Source organism: Scatophagus argus, chromosome 23 (assembly GCF_020382885.2).
Source record: "Scatophagus argus isolate fScaArg1 chromosome 23, fScaArg1.pri, whole genome shotgun sequence".
Lineage (NCBI taxonomy): Eukaryota > Metazoa > Chordata > Actinopteri > Scatophagidae > Scatophagus > Scatophagus argus.
In genome coordinates this window covers 9,135,201-9,152,087 of record NC_058515.1, presented here as the reverse complement: position 1 = coordinate 9,152,087, position 16,887 = coordinate 9,135,201, and the positions used below count along the sequence as shown (strand labels likewise).

Below are 16,887 nucleotides of genomic sequence, written 5' to 3'. Positions count from 1 at the left end.
GCTCGCACTGGGGCAGTTTGCAGCCGAGTGTGAAGTGGTTGGGATGAGGATAAGCACCTGTAAGTCTGAGGCCATGGTTCTCAGCTGGAAAAGGGTGGATTGCCCATGCTGGGTCATAGGAGAGTTGCCTTTAAAGAGTCAGGAAAATGTACCAGATATATTGGTGTTGGCATGTGTTGATCGATAAAATAGCAAGAAGCTGAAGACTGAAATATTTAGACTAAAATAACTATTTCATGAAATTATCATTATCATGAAATTTGACAGACATTCATGTCACAATTGTAATAAATTTTGTGATAGCTTAACATTTTTACCTACAATTATCATCAGTCAGCTCAAAATTGTAATTTGCTCACTACTATGGTTCATGACAAAGTGCCTGATAAACTAATTTTATAGATTAGTTAATGCACTAAACTTATGGTGAACATATAGGTTTAACTTAAACATATTATTATGCTGATATAGCTAAATATTCTGCTGTCAGTGAGCATGGCTGTAGACTTCAACTGTAAATATCTTGGTCACTACATAAAAGATTTGAGGCATCTTTATCAAAATGTTTTTTATAGGTACAGAAACAAATATAGGCTGATAAACATGCAAACACATCGGTCAGGCAGTAAAAAGCAGCAAACAATTACACAACTCATTAGAGAAATTTTAAAAAAGTAAATGTTAACTTCTAATAAAAGAAATAACACCTACTAAATATGGAAATGATGTAACTTGACAATAAAAGAAAAATGGGCATTAAGCCAATATTTAACCTGCTATTTTAATTTTTAATCTTTAGCAGTCATGCTCCTTGTATTAACAGTTAAAAATTAAATGTGTTCTTTTTGAATCACCAGCTGGTTCTCTTGTTTTTTTTCCCTGTGAGAGAAGCCGTTTCTTTCACTGCACACACCACAGGCGCCTCTCCTGCTGTGTCATGCCAGCAGATCTATTTTCAACCAATTTTCTGAAAGGCAGACTGGAACCTACCATCCTATACATGGGGCAGAGAGAAACAGGGAGTTGGGGAAAAGTTGGGGAGGGGCTTGCAGTTGGACCTCACAGCTGCTGGGACCAAAGGAAGCAACCAATACACCACGCCGCACTCAGGACACACCCTGCCTATGATACAGTATAGTACTGTGCAGAGCAGTGGACAAGAGGTGGTAGAGACGGTGAGAGTTTGCATAACAGGATGTTACAGCCTGTACAGAGGGAGGGATGGGAATGCTGAATCAGTAAAGCTGCATGAAAGCCTGGGAGAGGGTGGAAGAGGGTAAACAGCAGGAGGGACAGGGAAGAGAAAGCTAACGGCTTGGGTAAGATGTGGAGTATGATGCTTCGTCATTTGTTTCATCCCTCATTTGTGACAGCAGAGCTGACAGTTTGTCCTGTTTTACTACAAGCTCTCCTCGGGTAGAAGACTTTAAACAGTCTCTCAGTCTCAGTGCTGCTTTTAGGGCACAGCACATTGCTAGGGTTTAAAAAGCCGGAACTACCCCTTTACAGTTTTTCAGAAAAACAAGGTAAGGTTACACAAATTGATATCTCTCCTTTGTGCTGCAGTGTTGTCTACAGTGTATCCAGTGACATCAACACTGGGGTAACTGACACCTGTCACCGAACGAAACAAGCACGAGCTGTTTCAGTGCTGAATAAAATATATCAGTATATAAATACCAGTTGTGTTTGAACACAGAGCTGGATGCATAATATACAGTAACACAGGAAGACAGAAAAAAAATATATTTTGTTGTTGCATATGCTTTCAAATTACTTGCCCTTTTTTCCCACCGTGTCTCTTCCTGCTCTCAGATGGATGTAGACAAGGTGGTGTGCTTGTCGAGGTTGTCTAGAGTTGCTGTGTGTGGCGGCACCCATGGCAATGAACTGTCTGGGGTGTACTTGGTGAGAGAGCTGCTGAAGGCGAAGAAGAAAGTGGTTGAGAAGGGGAAGGAAGAGGAGGAGAAGAAGCCTATGTCAGTGCTGATGGTGCTGTCGAACCCAACGGCCACGCTGCAGTGCCGCAGATACATCAACACTGACCTGAACCGCTGCTTCACCCACGCCACCCTCACGTAAGGTGGCGCCGAGAGGTTGACGGTGTGCACGTTGACAGCTGTGACCATGATGAGTTGTGATCTGATTATTTATGTGTCTCACAGTGGGCCCATATCAGACACGACCCCCTACGAGATAACCAGAGCCCGACAACTGAATGCCATGCTGGGTCCCAAAGGGAGTCCTGAGGCGGTGGATCTTGTGTGTGACCTCCACAACACAACAGCCAACATGGGCCTGTGCCTCATTGCTTACTCTGACCATGACTGGATCTGCATGCACATATTCAGATACCTGCAGGCAAGCACAAAACACACTCAAGGAAAATCGGTTCACCCTGCATGTTTGAGAAAATTTCCAGAATCAGCTAAATGGAACAAAGAATTGAGGTTGGTTATGCTCGAAATCTAAGTTGAGTTTGACATATCACTTTCAGAGGCAGATGCCAGATATACCAATGAGGTACATCCATTTTGATGTTTCCAAAAAAGAATCATATTCTCTTGATTCAGTGGGAAAACATGGCTTTGGTACGTTGCTTTATTTATTTATTTTTATTTTAGTTTTACTGTAGCTCCAGTTTCTCAAAAGTATTTAAATACTGAGAAACTTTGTCATCTACAATCCATTTTCTGCAGCCATGGAGATCGGCCCCCAACCACACGGTGTAGTGAGGTCAAACATCTATACTGCAATGAAATGTGGGGTGCAGCACATGCTTGACTGGGTCCATTTCTTCAACTCAGGTGCAGTTAAGCACAGGTTACCAATTGAGTATTTTTGCTTTGCGACGTGACTCCAAACTGTCACAAGTCTTTTATCTTTCTTAAACCCCCTTTGGTCTCGCTTAAAATCCACTTTTTATTCTTCTCCGGCTTTTGTTTTCAGGTACCATTTTTGAAGAAGGATCCGTGGACGTGTTCACCATGATTAACCACATCGACTACCCAAGAGACAGGGAGACTCGCAACATCACAGCAGCCATTCATCCTCAACTCCAGGTACAGTCTGAAAGGTATTTGCGTCTTGTTAGATTTGAACAGCAGTGGAAAAAGCACTCAGATCTTGGGCACTAACACACCCAGTAACATCACAGATGCTGACTTTTGAACTTTGCGCTGCTAACAATGTAGATGGTCTTTAGCCTGTAGGATAAAATTGTGAGTTTCTCAGTCTAGGTTCTGTTGTAACAGACACATGTATGCTGTGTCAGATCTGTCATCATTTTTAGGGTTGCAGGTTTGTGGATCTTAATGTTCTTAATGTTCTTTTAGTGTTGAATAAAATCAGTTTGGTTAGTTCTGAGTGTAAACATTAGAGTTTTTTCTTTTTTTTCCTCAAATTACAAAGTTAAACTAATTATTTTTCTCAAAACTGACATTTTCTCATAATTTTATATGAGTGCAGCACAAAATTACCCCTTTTCACTCACATATGTGAAGACAACCTTGCAAATTTAAAATCTTGCACGTGTTGTTCATTAGCAATCAAGCTTGTTGGTTCTCCTTCGCCACAGGACCGAGACTTTTGCCTCCTCCACCCTGAAGACCCCCTGTTTCAGACTTTCTCAGGTGAAACGCTGAGGTACAAAGGCACCGAACCTCTTTATCCTTTCTTCATCAATGAGTGTGCTTATTACGAGAAGAGCATCGCTCTTTCCCTGGCGAGGAAAAGGCGTGTGATGATACCTGCAATCCGGGTGCAGACGGAGCAGGAGCAACAGGCTAATGAACAGGAATGTGCATCAGAGGAAGATGAGTGATGACGGACTTTTAAAAGACCTGGGAGACTGTGTAATTAACTTAACAACAATGTTATTTTTATTGAAATGACAGCAGGTGTTTGCAATGTGTATGCTTACATACACTCACACAATATTGAAGTGTAGCCTACAGTTATTGACCATTTCAGCTCACAAGTGCAGAATGAACAACACATTCATCGAAGGGTCACAAAAGCACAGTCATACATCTGTTATATTCACACTACAGTGTATTAAGGGACAGAATAACTTTTTTCTGAAGTAAAGGGCTGAATAGGCAAAATACAATCTGCTTTATCATGAGACCTATCACACAGTGCATCATTTGTACAACCGGTAGTAATTGATATTTTCCTGGACACACACAGCATGGGTTTTTGGGGTAATAATGGTATTTTTTTTTTTTTTTACATTTTTTTATTTTTGGGAAATTTACATAATCAAAAATAGAAATTCACTATTGATCACTACAACAATATTCAGGATATGTTCAACAATAATTTAAGTGCAAAGGAATATTGTAGCTTACCGCAATATGGCCTTTAAATTACATTCATAATGCCTAAAAGGGAAACACTCTTCCTCTAGAAATCCTGTTGAACTGAAATGGTGGTAACAAATGAGTAAAAAATAAAGGAATGAATATAAATTAAATAAATAATAACAACCACAACTGAATTCACAAAACCAATTTACATGAGAGCATGTAGGGGTGAAAAAAAGCACAAAATGGTAAAAAAAACAAGAACAAAAAAACCCAAAACAAAACAAACCAAAAAAAACTACTATATTTAAAGAAATTCTGACTTTTTGATCTTTTTCTAAAAAAATCTATAAAATCAGATAGAAACATTAAAAATGTGCTTGAAAATAGCAAAGAAAACAAAGCATTGGGTTAACAAATTCTGAACAAATCTGGCCTTAATAATAGCCATAAACAAACATGTCATTGCCATTTTAAAAAAAAGGGTGGATGACAGAAATAGAATAAAATGGAAACACAAACAGTAATAGCCATTGTCTCTCTGGCATTCATTGCCACATTCCTCAGCTTTGTTTGGAGCAGCTACAGTAAAAGACTGTTTACACAACAGAAATCCTCTTGTCAAAATAAAAAACTGATTGTTTTCGTCAAGGTTTTTGTCTTGCCGCAGTTCCACAGAAAGACACTCAGGGTGCGTCCTGTACACCTTCACATACCGTTGGCTGTTCGTAAAACTGAAGACAAAAGGGGGAAAGTCGCCACACCAAACTGTGCTATTCTGTGTGATCACTTAAAAACGTCATCTGGAAAGGTGTGTTTCAGGTTGGGTAAATTCTACCAAGCCAAGATTTAAAATGTGTGCACAGTTACGCTTTTGCTATCATGAAAACATTGCATTTGACACAAACAAAATAACACAGCCACGTCCCATTAATCATTCCGACAGTCCAAGTTGTAACCTGAAATCCCTGCTTTGCGTTATCCTAAAAACTGAACTTGTTTGAGCCATAATTTATTTGGTTGCCCTAATTTTATTTAATTTAATCTAACAAAGCAGCAAATCCTCCCATTTAAGAAGCTGGAAGCAGCAAATGTTTGACATTTGTGCTTGAAAAATTATTGAAACGATTAACAGATGATGAAAATACTTATCGATGGATTAATCGACTAATCATTGAAGCTCTAGTGAATACCATTAATTATCCTTTAATTGACCCACCTTTCCAGTGTGAATACGCCTCATATTCAGAACCTGCAGTCAGTGAATGGGTAACATGAAACTGAGACACAGCTAACGCTTTTATGCTTGGTGTTAAGTTACTCAGAACCAAGCATATGTCTTACTATACACATCTTTTTCAAACCAATTTCATAACCCCAGAACTAGAGGGATAAAAATCAAATCTTTTAATGCAGCAGACAGGGTCGTTACTATAGAGTACATGCACTTTAATCCATCGTTGGGCAAAATACACAAAGATTAACCCACATCCCATTCCTGAAGCTGGAACTGAATCTCCATCTATGCCACCCGGTATGCCGTCATGCGATAGTAGTTCTGACTGTGGCTGCGTGCCGCCCACACTAGCAGTGCGGCGGCCATCATGTGCAGTGGTGAGGAAATCAGGGCCAAGTAGAGAGACCACCCCAGGGAGCCATCCACCTTATCAGGAAGCATCGACACCCTGTGGAGCAGGTCCATCCCCGCCAAGTAGCAGCACACCGTGGCTAAGGTGCAGAGACCTGCAGGACACAGAATGAGGAGACAAAAAGCGGCATCGTTCGATGATTTGACAAATTTCTGTGCTTGAAATCTTTTAAAATCTTTTCTTGCAGATATTTTGGCTTGTTATAATGGGAGAAGCTCAGGTGTTGCTGCGCTTGTGTCTGGTTGGTAAAATGTAGCATTGCTTTAGTCTGCACACTGCTAAAGTTTCTAGTCATTAATTGTTTAGTTTTAGCTACTAATTGCTCCATTTTGTTCAAAAGGTGGCTGCTAGCTTTGTCTGTCTGTTGTGGCTGGAAGCTGGGTTGATGAATGCAGTGAGTGACCCCAAATGTGATGTTTGTTAATGCACACATTAGTGTGCATTCAGTGTGTCAGAGCAAACTGATTCCACAAGTTTAACTGGCTAATAAACCACTTTTATCACTCATATGGTGAAAACTGCCACTTTGTAACATTATGCAACTGCACAGATCTTACCAGCCAGCAGGTGAAGGACCCCTATGCCGAGGGTGGGGGTGAGGCTTCGGCAGAGGCAGGCGCAGAATCCAGTCAAACCTGCCAATACCACCAAACCCAGGGACACCAGTGGCAACAGAAACTGGAACCTCCACAAGTCTTTACAAACGTGTATATACACACACAAACACAGGGAAAGTTAAAGTCTGCGGGCATGGCAGTTAACCAAGGTCTTCATTTGCTCACCTTCTTATGCATGGCTGAGAAAGCCGCCCTGATTGGGGGCAATGTATTATTCAACATCACATACTTGTCATAATTAATGCACTACGCAGAGAAAGGCCTAAATCTGATGCGAATTTTCTTACAGCTTCATGTTACTTTGAACTTCTAAATGTGGGTGAACCTTATTGTGAATGAACTTACAGGTGCGCAGCATGTCCTCTCCACTGTTGTGGTTTCCTGGCTCTTTGTACTTGGGAGTGAACTGCTGAGGTAGAGTGAAGCTTCGACATTCAAGCGCCACCTTCGCATCTGAAAAAGAGAAAAAAAAGAACCAGTATCTGATCAAGCCACATTTACATTGATAAACTTGTTTTCTGCATACTTTGCATACTTTCCAGTCTATACTTTCTACCTCCTGCGGACATACTGCAGCAGATGAATCACATCAACTAGCAGAGACAAAGAATGTTTGGTTTCATTTTTCAAAATATACCAAAATATTTTTATACTGAAAATGTAAGCTATTGAATTATTTTGCGTGTCTGGGGAGAAACTCCAACTCACCAAGCGAAATCAAGAGCTGAAATGTTCAGTTGATCAAATGGTTACTCGACTTAAGAGAAAGTTAACTGCATCAATGGTGGTAACTGATTTAAGTTTATTAATTGAGTCAACACGCTAAACATCCACCGGTACAGGTTTTTCAAATATGAAGATGTCTTTCTTTTTGACTGAGAATGAAATGAAAGTGATAGCTGGTTTCAGTCTTACAGTACCCCTATGATGGACTAATGCTGCCTTACACAACAGTGAGGCGCGTGAAAAACAAATATAAAGGTCAATAGATGCACGAGATTGGATACAGTCTATCATATTATCAAGTATTTATGTTGGAAGAGTTCCAAATTTTCTGTCACATAATGCAGCCTGGATCACCTTTTCTCCTTTAGCTCTGAAGGGGACTGGATCTCATTTTGTTGATGCGTGGAAAAAAGTTAAGACAACTTGACAAAACACAACAACAAATGAGTGCAAAACTAAAATAAAACAACCACGTTTTAAATCAGATTAGACAGGATTTCTAACTCCAATAAACCACGAAACCCCTTGACAACCCCCATTAAATTCAAAGCTGTATTTATTTTTCAGAAAATCCAATGTCCATCTCTGTGACCCGGATATAATTGGCTACAATCTGTAATGCAAGCCGGATCAATTCCCGCCTAAGGGCCACACCTGGTGCTAATTACCTGAAACAAGCAAGCAGCTCTGTTGTGAGAAACTTCTGAGGCAGAAACCAATGACTCATTTGTGGAAGTGACCTTAATCGGTGTCGGGCAGGTTGGGTCAGCTCGACCAATATAGGCCATACTCACCTGGCTCTTTGTACCAGTGAGCGTTGGCAGGAACGAGCACACACCGCCACCAGAGGCCCACGGTCCCGTTGAGACGAAACAGTGTGTCGCTGTATGTTTTCTCATCAAACTCCCCGTCCATGAACTCCTCATACAGGGAGCGCAGCTCGGACACGTTGGCCTCCCCGCGCACGGTGGGGCTGCTGTACTGGTACCAGTGCTGCGTGCCGATGGCCACCGACAGATAGACGGTGGCCAGTATGCTCAACACGCAGGCGATGACCAGAGCTGTAGCGTAGCGATTGTCAACCATTGTTCATCGAGCCAGAGACAAGTCAAAGGGGATTAAGTTGTTGCCAGTGGTCGAGTCGTGGCGCACCAATTTGGTCGATTTGCGATGCTGTCTGTCAGACGCTCTCTTCCACGTCACTCTGACATCGTAAAGTCTGCAAATATATGCCGTACAACAGGCGACGACAGCCCTTTTTGTTAATTTTAATGACTACTACTCATCTCCAGCGCTGTCCTAAGAGTCAGCGTCAGCAGCCCTGCAGGCCGGCTTGGATGCGCCATCTGTTCCCTTGTCCCACTTCCACAGATGGTGGGTGGCTCGACGCTGCGGCAGATACCACACAGCCGCTTCTTAATAACAACCCTGAGTCCTCACTACGAAAGTATAATAGGTGCTGTATTAGAAGATACGCTATGTCCTGTGCAGCACCAACCTGCAAATGCAAACTGCATGGGTCTGTTTTGGACAGCAGGATGATGCCGGGTGTACCCAGGAATGATGTGAGTTGTAAACACACTAATCCATGCGTTTTCCTCTTCCGGTTCCGTTGATCAGCAGATATAAAAATAACCGTTTGTGAACCAGGGCCCTCGACTTCACTGAGAGATCAGTGAAACAGAAGGCGAGGCTGTGAGAGCAAGATGAGCAACACAACAGTAATATGAAAATAAAATCTTGACAAAGTGTTCAGATGAATGATTTAAGCTGGAATCTTGTAAACCACATGAGATCACAGTAGGGCTGCAATGATTATTCTCATCATTGATTAAAATGGGATAAAGCGAATTGTTTTTCAACTGTAAACCCCAAAATGTTTACTTTCCGACCTTATGAGACAAAGCAAGACGTGAAAAACAATGTTGGCTTTCTTCCTTTAAAAAAAGTTTGCTTTGGCCAATCAGTTAATCATTGGCTTTAAACCTTGTGCAACATTTTGTGATATTTAAAGTAAAATGATAGAGGATGTTATTATTATTTCCAGGCCTTTATCAAACAGCACACAGTGAATTTAAGTTCAGGTTTCTAAGAACTGATTGAAATGCTTCTGTTTTTTGTTTTTTAATGCTAATATGGAAAATTAACTGCTAGTTGCGATGCTGTTGATTATTCTGAAATTGGGATGATTTAAGAACAAAACATCTCTCATAAGCAAAATTAATTCTCACACTTTCTCAAGAAACCCCATTCTGGCAAGCAGGAGGCTGAGGCCTGCTCATTGTGAGAAACTATTACCAAAAAAGATATCAAACAGGAGACAATGTGAATGCTTCAAAGATCTTGTATTCTGATCTTGGTTTCGGACAGAAATCTCACAGAATGACAACAAAGATGTGCGTGATTACATAAATACCCTTTGAATAAATAAGAAAACCAACAGTGAAAGTGAAATCTATACATGATTGATTTTACATGCATTTGATATACAGGAACATTTATCATTATAAGTTTAGAATAATAATAATAAGTAAGTTTTAAATAGTTTTTGCTTACACAAATTACATTGATCTCATACATTAATAGTTCAAGTGTGCAATTATTTTCTGACTCCCCGGAGCTTAATAAATAGTGTTGTTGTACAGCCTTCAAAGATCTTGTATTCTGATCTTGGTTTCAGGCAGAAATCTCACAGAATGACAACAAAGATGTGCATGATTACATAAATACACTTTGAATAAATAAGAAAACTAACAGTCAAAGTGAAATCTATACATGATTGATTTTACATGCATTTGATATACAAGAAAGTTTAGATCATTATAAGTTTAGAATAATAATAAGTACGTTTTAAATAGTTTTTGCTTATACAAATTACATTGATCTCATACATTAATAGTTCAAGTGTGCAATTATTTTCTGACTCCCCGGAGCTTAATAAATAGTGTTGTTGTACAGTCTGGCTTATGTGATGATTCAGTGGCTCTCTGGATCTTCCCTCACAGAAACATGTTCAGTTCAACACATGCTCCTAATCCACTGTCATCAATGTGCCTAGTCAGTGAAAAGTTAAATCAAATAGAAGTTAATATGAAGACTTAAGTCAATGAATCTTGAATTTTTACTGTCGACAAAGTGCTATTTCATGCCAGTGATGGCAGTCATGTTCTGTTGGCAACTTAGAGGGAAATCAGCTTTGATACTATTGCTGGTTTGATAGTAACCATGACAACAGTGCCAGGGCGGATGCAGTGACGACACTGATTTTGTGGCTTACTCCACTAGAAACTGTAAATGAGGAGAAAATTAAAGAAAACATTAGTTTCACAAATATTTGTGCAACCTCTGAAAGTTTTGATCAAGTAGCACTCAGCACTTCTTACCTGTGCCATTCACACTGATGGAGCTGATTTCAATGTCGAAGCCGCTGACAGATGAAGCTGCACTGATCAAAACACTCGCAATCTGAGTGTTATTAGGAACAGATGTGCTTTCAAAGCTAAGGTTTAAGTCGTTGATGACTGATCCATTTCTGCAGGAGAAGAAGAAACCAAAAACATTGTTTGAAATATCAACTTTAGGCCACTATAAAAAAGGATAAAAAAGATCAATTTTGACAAGTTACCTGAATGACACCACTTCCAAGAACCTGAAGGATGGGAACGTCATTTGGTACCTTGGTTCAATCTGCAGAGTCAAAAACAAATTGTACTGGAACGCTTCTTACTTCTAGATTTGCCTTAAAACACCAAACTACTGTGTTTATATGAAAAAAACTGTGCAGTGGGATGAAGGTGTAGTTTCCCATATCAGTTTTCCCTGATATGTTTCCCCGGATGTGTCTGTCAATTTTTCTTTTAATTTGTGCTACTTTCCAATAAAGTCTTTGATTTACAATGTAATATTATTGCATGAATCTGGTACCAATGAAGTACAGGGAATAAGGGAATAACAAATTATATAATTTTTACTTCTAACGCTATTTACTTATGGAATTCTACACTGGAAAACAAAAGTTTGGGGGAAAAGGTGTAAAAAACGTTGATATTCTACGGAAATCCACTGAGGTAACCCAGTACTGCACCCAAAGGTAAGCAATATTAACTAAGCAAATCCATCCATCCATCCATTTTCTATACTGCTTATCTATCAGGGTCGCGGGGGAGCTGGAGCCTATCCCAGCTGACTATGGGCGAGAGGCGGGGTTCACCCTGGACTGGTCGCCAGTCAAAGACAGACAACCACACACTCTCACACTCACACCTAGGGGCAATGTAGAACAGCCAATAAACCTAATGAGCATGTTTTTGGTATTGTGGGAGGAAGTACCGGGAGAAAACCCACGCAGGCACAGGGAGAACATGCAAACTCCACATAGAAGGGCCCAGACCAGGATTCGAACCTGGAGCCCTCTTGCTATGAGGCGACAGTGCTAACCACTGCACCACCATCCCGCCCACAAAACAAACAATAGAATATTATTTATTCCCTTTTTCTTACTGTCTTCTTTAAGTAGTGGCAGGAACCAGTAAATATCATTGCCTAATTCATACAACACAATTACACTACAAATTGTGGGTTGCTGCAAAAAATGTTAAAATGACATTTCACTTTGTTAAGAGAGGGGTGAGCTCTGATGAAATAAGTCAGGAGGAGTATCAGCAGATTTAAGGGTGAGACTTACCTGTGACCTAATCATTGAAGCCCGACTTTTAAAAAGCTGAGATGATGAAAACTGTAAGTCCACTGTAAATGTGCTTTTAACAGATCTGAAAGACACTCTTGTAAGTGCTGTTGTGGTGGTGGTGGTAGCTGTGGCAGCTGGAGCTGTGGTAGTTGTAGGGGTAGAAGTTGCAGCTGAGCTAGTTGTTGGTGCTGCAGTTGTAGACGCAGTAGTTGCAGGTGTGGCAGTAGTAGGTGCAGCAGTTGTAGAAACATCATTCATAGTAACTGGACTTGCTGTTAAAACATTTTCAAAATAATATGTAAATAAATTTGCTTCAGAAAACGAAAGGGATTTCTCTATCCTGGTTTGATGTCAAATTGAATTTGGTGCCAGTTTCACAGACTTATAAAGACTGATTAGATTGAAATATATTGTTTGGTATACTTACATAATATTTCGACTGAAGACAAACTTATGCTCACATTGAAGCTATTGTTTGAATTATTCACAGCTTCAACTAAGGCCTGAATAACAACATTATTCTGTGGGAGATCTGCAGCAGGGGTACTCTGGTTGAACACAACTCCGATATCTGCTCGGGTCCCATCCACTCGTGTTTGTGGATCTTCAACACGGCTGTATCAAAAAATAGAAATAGAACAAATGTCAAATACTGTTGGCAGGTGTCATATGTAATTTACCTGTGACAATATCAACGTTGGAAGATACCAAGACCAAAATTCTGCAAAAAATGTTTTTACCGGAAGCTTCTCACAAAACAGCGGACAAACTGTCGACCAAATCTTGCTCTGTATATGACAGTACACTGTAAAAATAAATCATTAAAGACAATGAAAAACCATGAGCAGCATTGAAGCCCTTATTAAAAAAAAACAATTGACAATTTGGCATTTTATTCAATTCAATTCAAATTCAATTTTTAATTTTACTGATTCTTGATTGATTTTCATTTTAGATAATTATTAACATAATGATGAAATGTAAAATTTTATAATTTTGAATATTAACACATTCAGTTTGACACATTCAAAGGAAAGTTTATCCAATTGAATAGAAAAAATACTCACTGTGTCGACAACACGTTTTTCAAGGTTTTTGAATTGACTGCTGCTGCGGTTACTGAGGTCCTCTGAAAAAGGCTCTTCTGGCAAATCAGCTGATACGACATAGACAGGTTCAGAGACAACTGTGCTTGTTGTTGCAACAGGTGTTGTAGTTGGAGAAGGTGTTTTTGCTGCAGCTGTTGTTACAGGAGGACCTGATGTTGTTGCTTTTGTTGTTGTTACAGAATGTGCTGTTGTTGCAGCAGTTGTTGCTGTTGTTGAAGCAGGTGTTGTCACTGCAGCTGTTGTTGTTGGAATAGGTGTTGTTGTTCCTGTGGCTGTTGTTGTTAGAATAGGTGTTGTTTCTGCAACTGTTGTTGTTGGAGCAGGTGTTGTTGTTCCTGCAGCTGTTGTTGCTGCCAGTGTTGTTACAGAAGGTGTTGATGTCTCTGCATTTGTTGGAGCAGCTGTTGTTGTTCCTGCAGCTGTTGTTGTTAGAACAGGTGTTGTTACTGCAACTGTTGTTGTTGGGGCAGGTGTTGTTGTTTCTGCAGCTGTTGTTGTTGGAACAGATGTTGTTGTTCCTGCAGCTGTTGTTGTTGAGGCAAGTGTTGTTGTTACTGCAGATGTTGTTGGAACAGATGTTGTTGTTTCTGCAGCTGCTACAGAAGGTGTTGTTGTTTCTCCAGCTGTTGTTGTTGGAACAGGTGTCGTTGTTTCTGCAGGTGTTGTTGGAACAGGTGTTGTTACTGCAGCTGTTGTTGTTGGGGCAGCTGTTGTTGTTGCAGCCAGTGTTGTTACAGAAGGTGTTGATGTCTCCGCAGCTGTTGTTGTTGGAGCAGGTGTTGTTGTTCCTGCAGCTGTGGTTGGTGGAATAGATGTTGTTTCTGCAGCTGTTGTTATTGGGACAGATGTTGTTGTTTCTGCAGCTGTGGTTGTCAGAGCTGTTTAGGCCAAAACATTTGTTTTACAAAGTTGCACAGTCATTGAATTTTGACCAATTAGCATTCAGTTTTGCTGACTTACCTATGCCATTCACAGTAATGGAGCTTCCTTCAATGTCAAAGCCGGTGACGTTTGAAGCTGCACTGGTCAAAACACTTGTAATTTGTGTGTTGTTTGGCACAGATGCACTTTCAAAGGTGACATTCATTTCAGTGATGACTGATCCATTTCTGCAAAGAAAAAACAATAAACAGTTTGAAATCACACTGGGCACTGCTATTAAACAGTTAAAAAAAATGAGTCTTCAAACATTACCTGAATGATACAATTTCCAATGACTTGAACAAGGAAGGGAATGTCATTTGAAACTGAGGTTCAAGCTGCAGAAACAGAAAACAATTTGTATTTAACACCTTTTACATCTGTTTCTCAATGTTTCCATCTATTTCTTCTGGAAATTTGAGTAAGTGGTACATTTGTAATATAGGCATAGATGAAGGTAAGTGTTGAGGATAATTTATTACTCTTTTCTTCGATAACGAACAATTGCTTGCCATAGTCTAGCTTTCTTCCTTTGTACCTACATTTAAGTAGCAGCAGGAACAGGTAAGTATCTTAGTGTTACCTAATTCGTTAGCATAGCATTTCAATTATTTGTGTAGAGGCTAGAGCTTCTATAAAATAATTCTGTCATTGTACTAGCAGTAGATTTTACTCCAGGAAGTGAGACTTACCTGTGTCTTTATCACTGAAGCTAGATTTCTAAAAGCTGCCGATGATGAATCCCTCAAGTCATTTGTAAATGTGTTTTGAAGAGATCTGAAAGTCACCCTTAATGTTGTTAGTGCCACAGCTGTTGGTGCAGCAGTTGCAAGATTGGCAGGTGTGGTCACAGCAGGTGTTGTTGTTGCTGCCAGTGTTGTGACAGAAGATGTTGTTGTTCCTGCAACTGTGGTAGTTGGAATAGATGTTGTTTCTGCAGCTGTTGTTATTGGAACAGATGTTGTTGTTTCTGCAGCTGTTGTTGTTGGGGCAGGTGTTGTTGTTGCTGCCAGTGTTGTTACAGAAGGTGTTGATGTCTCTGCAGCTATTGTTGTTGGAGCAGGTGTTGTTGTTCCTGCAGCTGTGGTTGTTGGAATAGATGTTGTTTCTGCAGCTGTTGTTATTGGAACAGGTGTTGTTGTCTCTGCAACTGTTGTTGTTGGAGCAGATGTTGTTGTTCCTGCAGCTGTGGTTGTTGGAATAGATGTTGTTTCTGCAGCTGTTGTTGTTGAAACAGGTGTCGTTGTTTCTGCAGATGTTGTTGATCCTGCAGCTGTTGTTGTCAGAGCAGGTGTTGTTGTTGCTGCCAGTGTTGTTACAGAAGATGTTGATGTCTCTGCAGCTGTTGTTGTTGGAACAGGTGTCGTTGTTTCTGCAGCTGTTGTTGTTCCTGCAGCTGTTGTTGTTGTTAGAACAGGTGTTGATGTCTCTGCAGATGTTGTTGTTCCTGCAGCTGTTGTTGTTGGAACAGATGTTGTTTCTGCAGCTGTTGTTGTTGGAGCAGGTGTTGTTGTTTCTGCAGCTGTGGTTGTTGGAGCAGCTGTTGTTGTTGTTAGAACAGGTGTTGATGTCTCTGTAGCTGGTGTTGTTGGAGTAGGTGTTGTTGTTCCTGCAGCTGTTGTTGTTGGAATAGATGTTGTTTCTGCAGCTGTTGTTATTGGAACAGATGTTGTTGTTTCTGCAGCTGTTGTTGTCAGAGCAGGTGTTGTTGTTGCTGTCAGTGTTGTTACAGAAGGTGTTGATGTCTCTGCAGCTGTTGTTGTTGAAACAGGTGTTGTTGTTCCTGCAGCTGTGGTTGTTGGAACAGATGTTGTTTCTCCAGCTGTTGTTGTTGGAACAGGTGTTGTTGTTCCTGCAGCTGTGGTTGTTGGAACAGATGTTGTTTCTCCAGCTGTTGTTGTTGGAACAGGTGTTGTTGTTTCTGGAGCTGTTGTTGTTGGAGCAGCTGTTGTTGTTCCTGCAGCTGTTGTTGTTCCTGCAGCTGTTGTTGTTGTTAGAACAGGTGTTGATGTCTCTGCAGATGTTGTTCTTCCTGCAGCTGTTGTTGTTGGAATAGGTGTTGTTTCTGCAGCTGTTGTTGGAGCAGGTGTTGTTGTTTCTGCAGCTGTTGTTGTTGGGGCAGGTGTTGTTGTTCCTGCAGCTGTGGTTGCTGGAATAGATGTTGTTTCTGCAGCTGTTGTTGTTGGAACAGGTGTCGTTGTTTCTGCAGCTGTTGTTGTTGGAGCAGCTGTTGTTGTTCCTGCAGCTGTTGTTGTAGTTAGAACAGGTGTTGATGTCTCTGCAGATGTTGTTGTTTCTGCAGCTGTTGTTGTTGGAACAGGTGTTGTTACTGCAGCTGTTGTTGTTGGGGCAGGTGTTGTTGTCTCTGCAGATGTTGTTGTTCCTTCAGCTGTGGTTGTTGGAATAGGTGTTGTTGTTGCTGCCAGTGTTGTTACAGAAGGTGTTGTTGTTTCTGCAGCCGTTGTTGTTGGAGCAGGTGTTGTTGTTTCTGCAGCTGTGGTTGTTGGAATAGATGTTGTTCCTGCAGCTGTTGTTGTTGGAACAGGTGTTGATGTCTCTGCAGATGTTGTTGTTCCTTCAGCTGTGGTTGTTGGAATAGATGTTGTTTCTGCAGCTGTTGTTGTTGGAACAGGTGTTGTTGTTTCTGCAGCTGTTGTTGTTGGAACAGGTGTTGTTGTTTCTGCAGCTGTTGTTGTTAGAACAGGTGTTGATGTCTCTGCAGCTGTGGTTGTTGGAATAGATGTTGTTTCTGCAGCTGTTGTTGTTGGAACAGGTGTTGTTGTTTCTGCAGCTGTTGTTGTTCCTTCAGCTGTGGTTGTTGGGGCAGGTGTTGTTGTTTCTGCAGCTGTTGTTGTTGGAACAGGTGTTGTT

At 40.7% G+C, this 16,887-nt stretch overlaps 2 protein-coding genes and 1 long non-coding RNA gene across 4 annotated transcripts; 1 reads left to right on the top strand and 2 right to left on the bottom strand.

Annotated features, from left to right (window-relative positions):
• The first annotated feature begins 1,560 nt into the window (after window positions 1-1,560).
• Window positions 1,561-4,446, top strand: LOC124054600 (N-acyl-aromatic-L-amino acid amidohydrolase (carboxylate-forming) B-like). Its single transcript, XM_046380795.1, has 6 exons — window positions 1,561-2,078; window positions 2,166-2,361; window positions 2,498-2,591; window positions 2,700-2,807; window positions 2,950-3,062; window positions 3,578-4,446. The coding sequence occupies exons 1-6, from the start codon at window positions 1,816-1,818 to the stop codon at window positions 3,821-3,823; spliced, it is 1,020 nt and encodes a 339-aa protein (XP_046236751.1). The 5' UTR covers window positions 1,561-1,815; the 3' UTR covers window positions 3,824-4,446.
• Window positions 4,447-5,691: 1,245 nt separating this feature from the next.
• On the bottom strand, window positions 5,692-8,919 carry LOC124054599 (claudin domain-containing protein 1-like). 2 transcript variants are annotated; one of them, XM_046380794.1, is made up of 4 exons: window positions 8,094-8,919; window positions 6,919-7,026; window positions 6,514-6,591; window positions 5,692-6,050 (listed from the first exon to the last, which is right to left on the bottom strand). In XM_046380794.1, exons 1-4 carry the CDS (start codon window positions 8,383-8,385, stop codon window positions 5,830-5,832), a joined length of 699 nt encoding a protein of 232 aa, XP_046236750.1. In that variant the 5' UTR covers window positions 8,386-8,919; the 3' UTR covers window positions 5,692-5,829. The 2 variants fall into 2 exon arrangements, with proteins under 2 accessions (XP_046236750.1, XP_046236749.1); XM_046380793.1 differs by having other exon boundaries at window positions 6,514-6,651; window positions 8,094-8,915.
• A 4,712-nt stretch (window positions 8,920-13,631) lies between these two features.
• Window positions 13,632-14,992, bottom strand: LOC124054601. Its single transcript, XR_006842417.1, has 4 exons — window positions 14,709-14,992; window positions 14,290-14,354; window positions 14,056-14,204; window positions 13,632-13,973 (listed from the first exon to the last, which is right to left on the bottom strand). It is a non-coding gene; the product is annotated as an uncharacterized LOC124054601 (long non-coding RNA).
• Window positions 14,993-16,887: the final 1,895 nt, after the last annotated feature.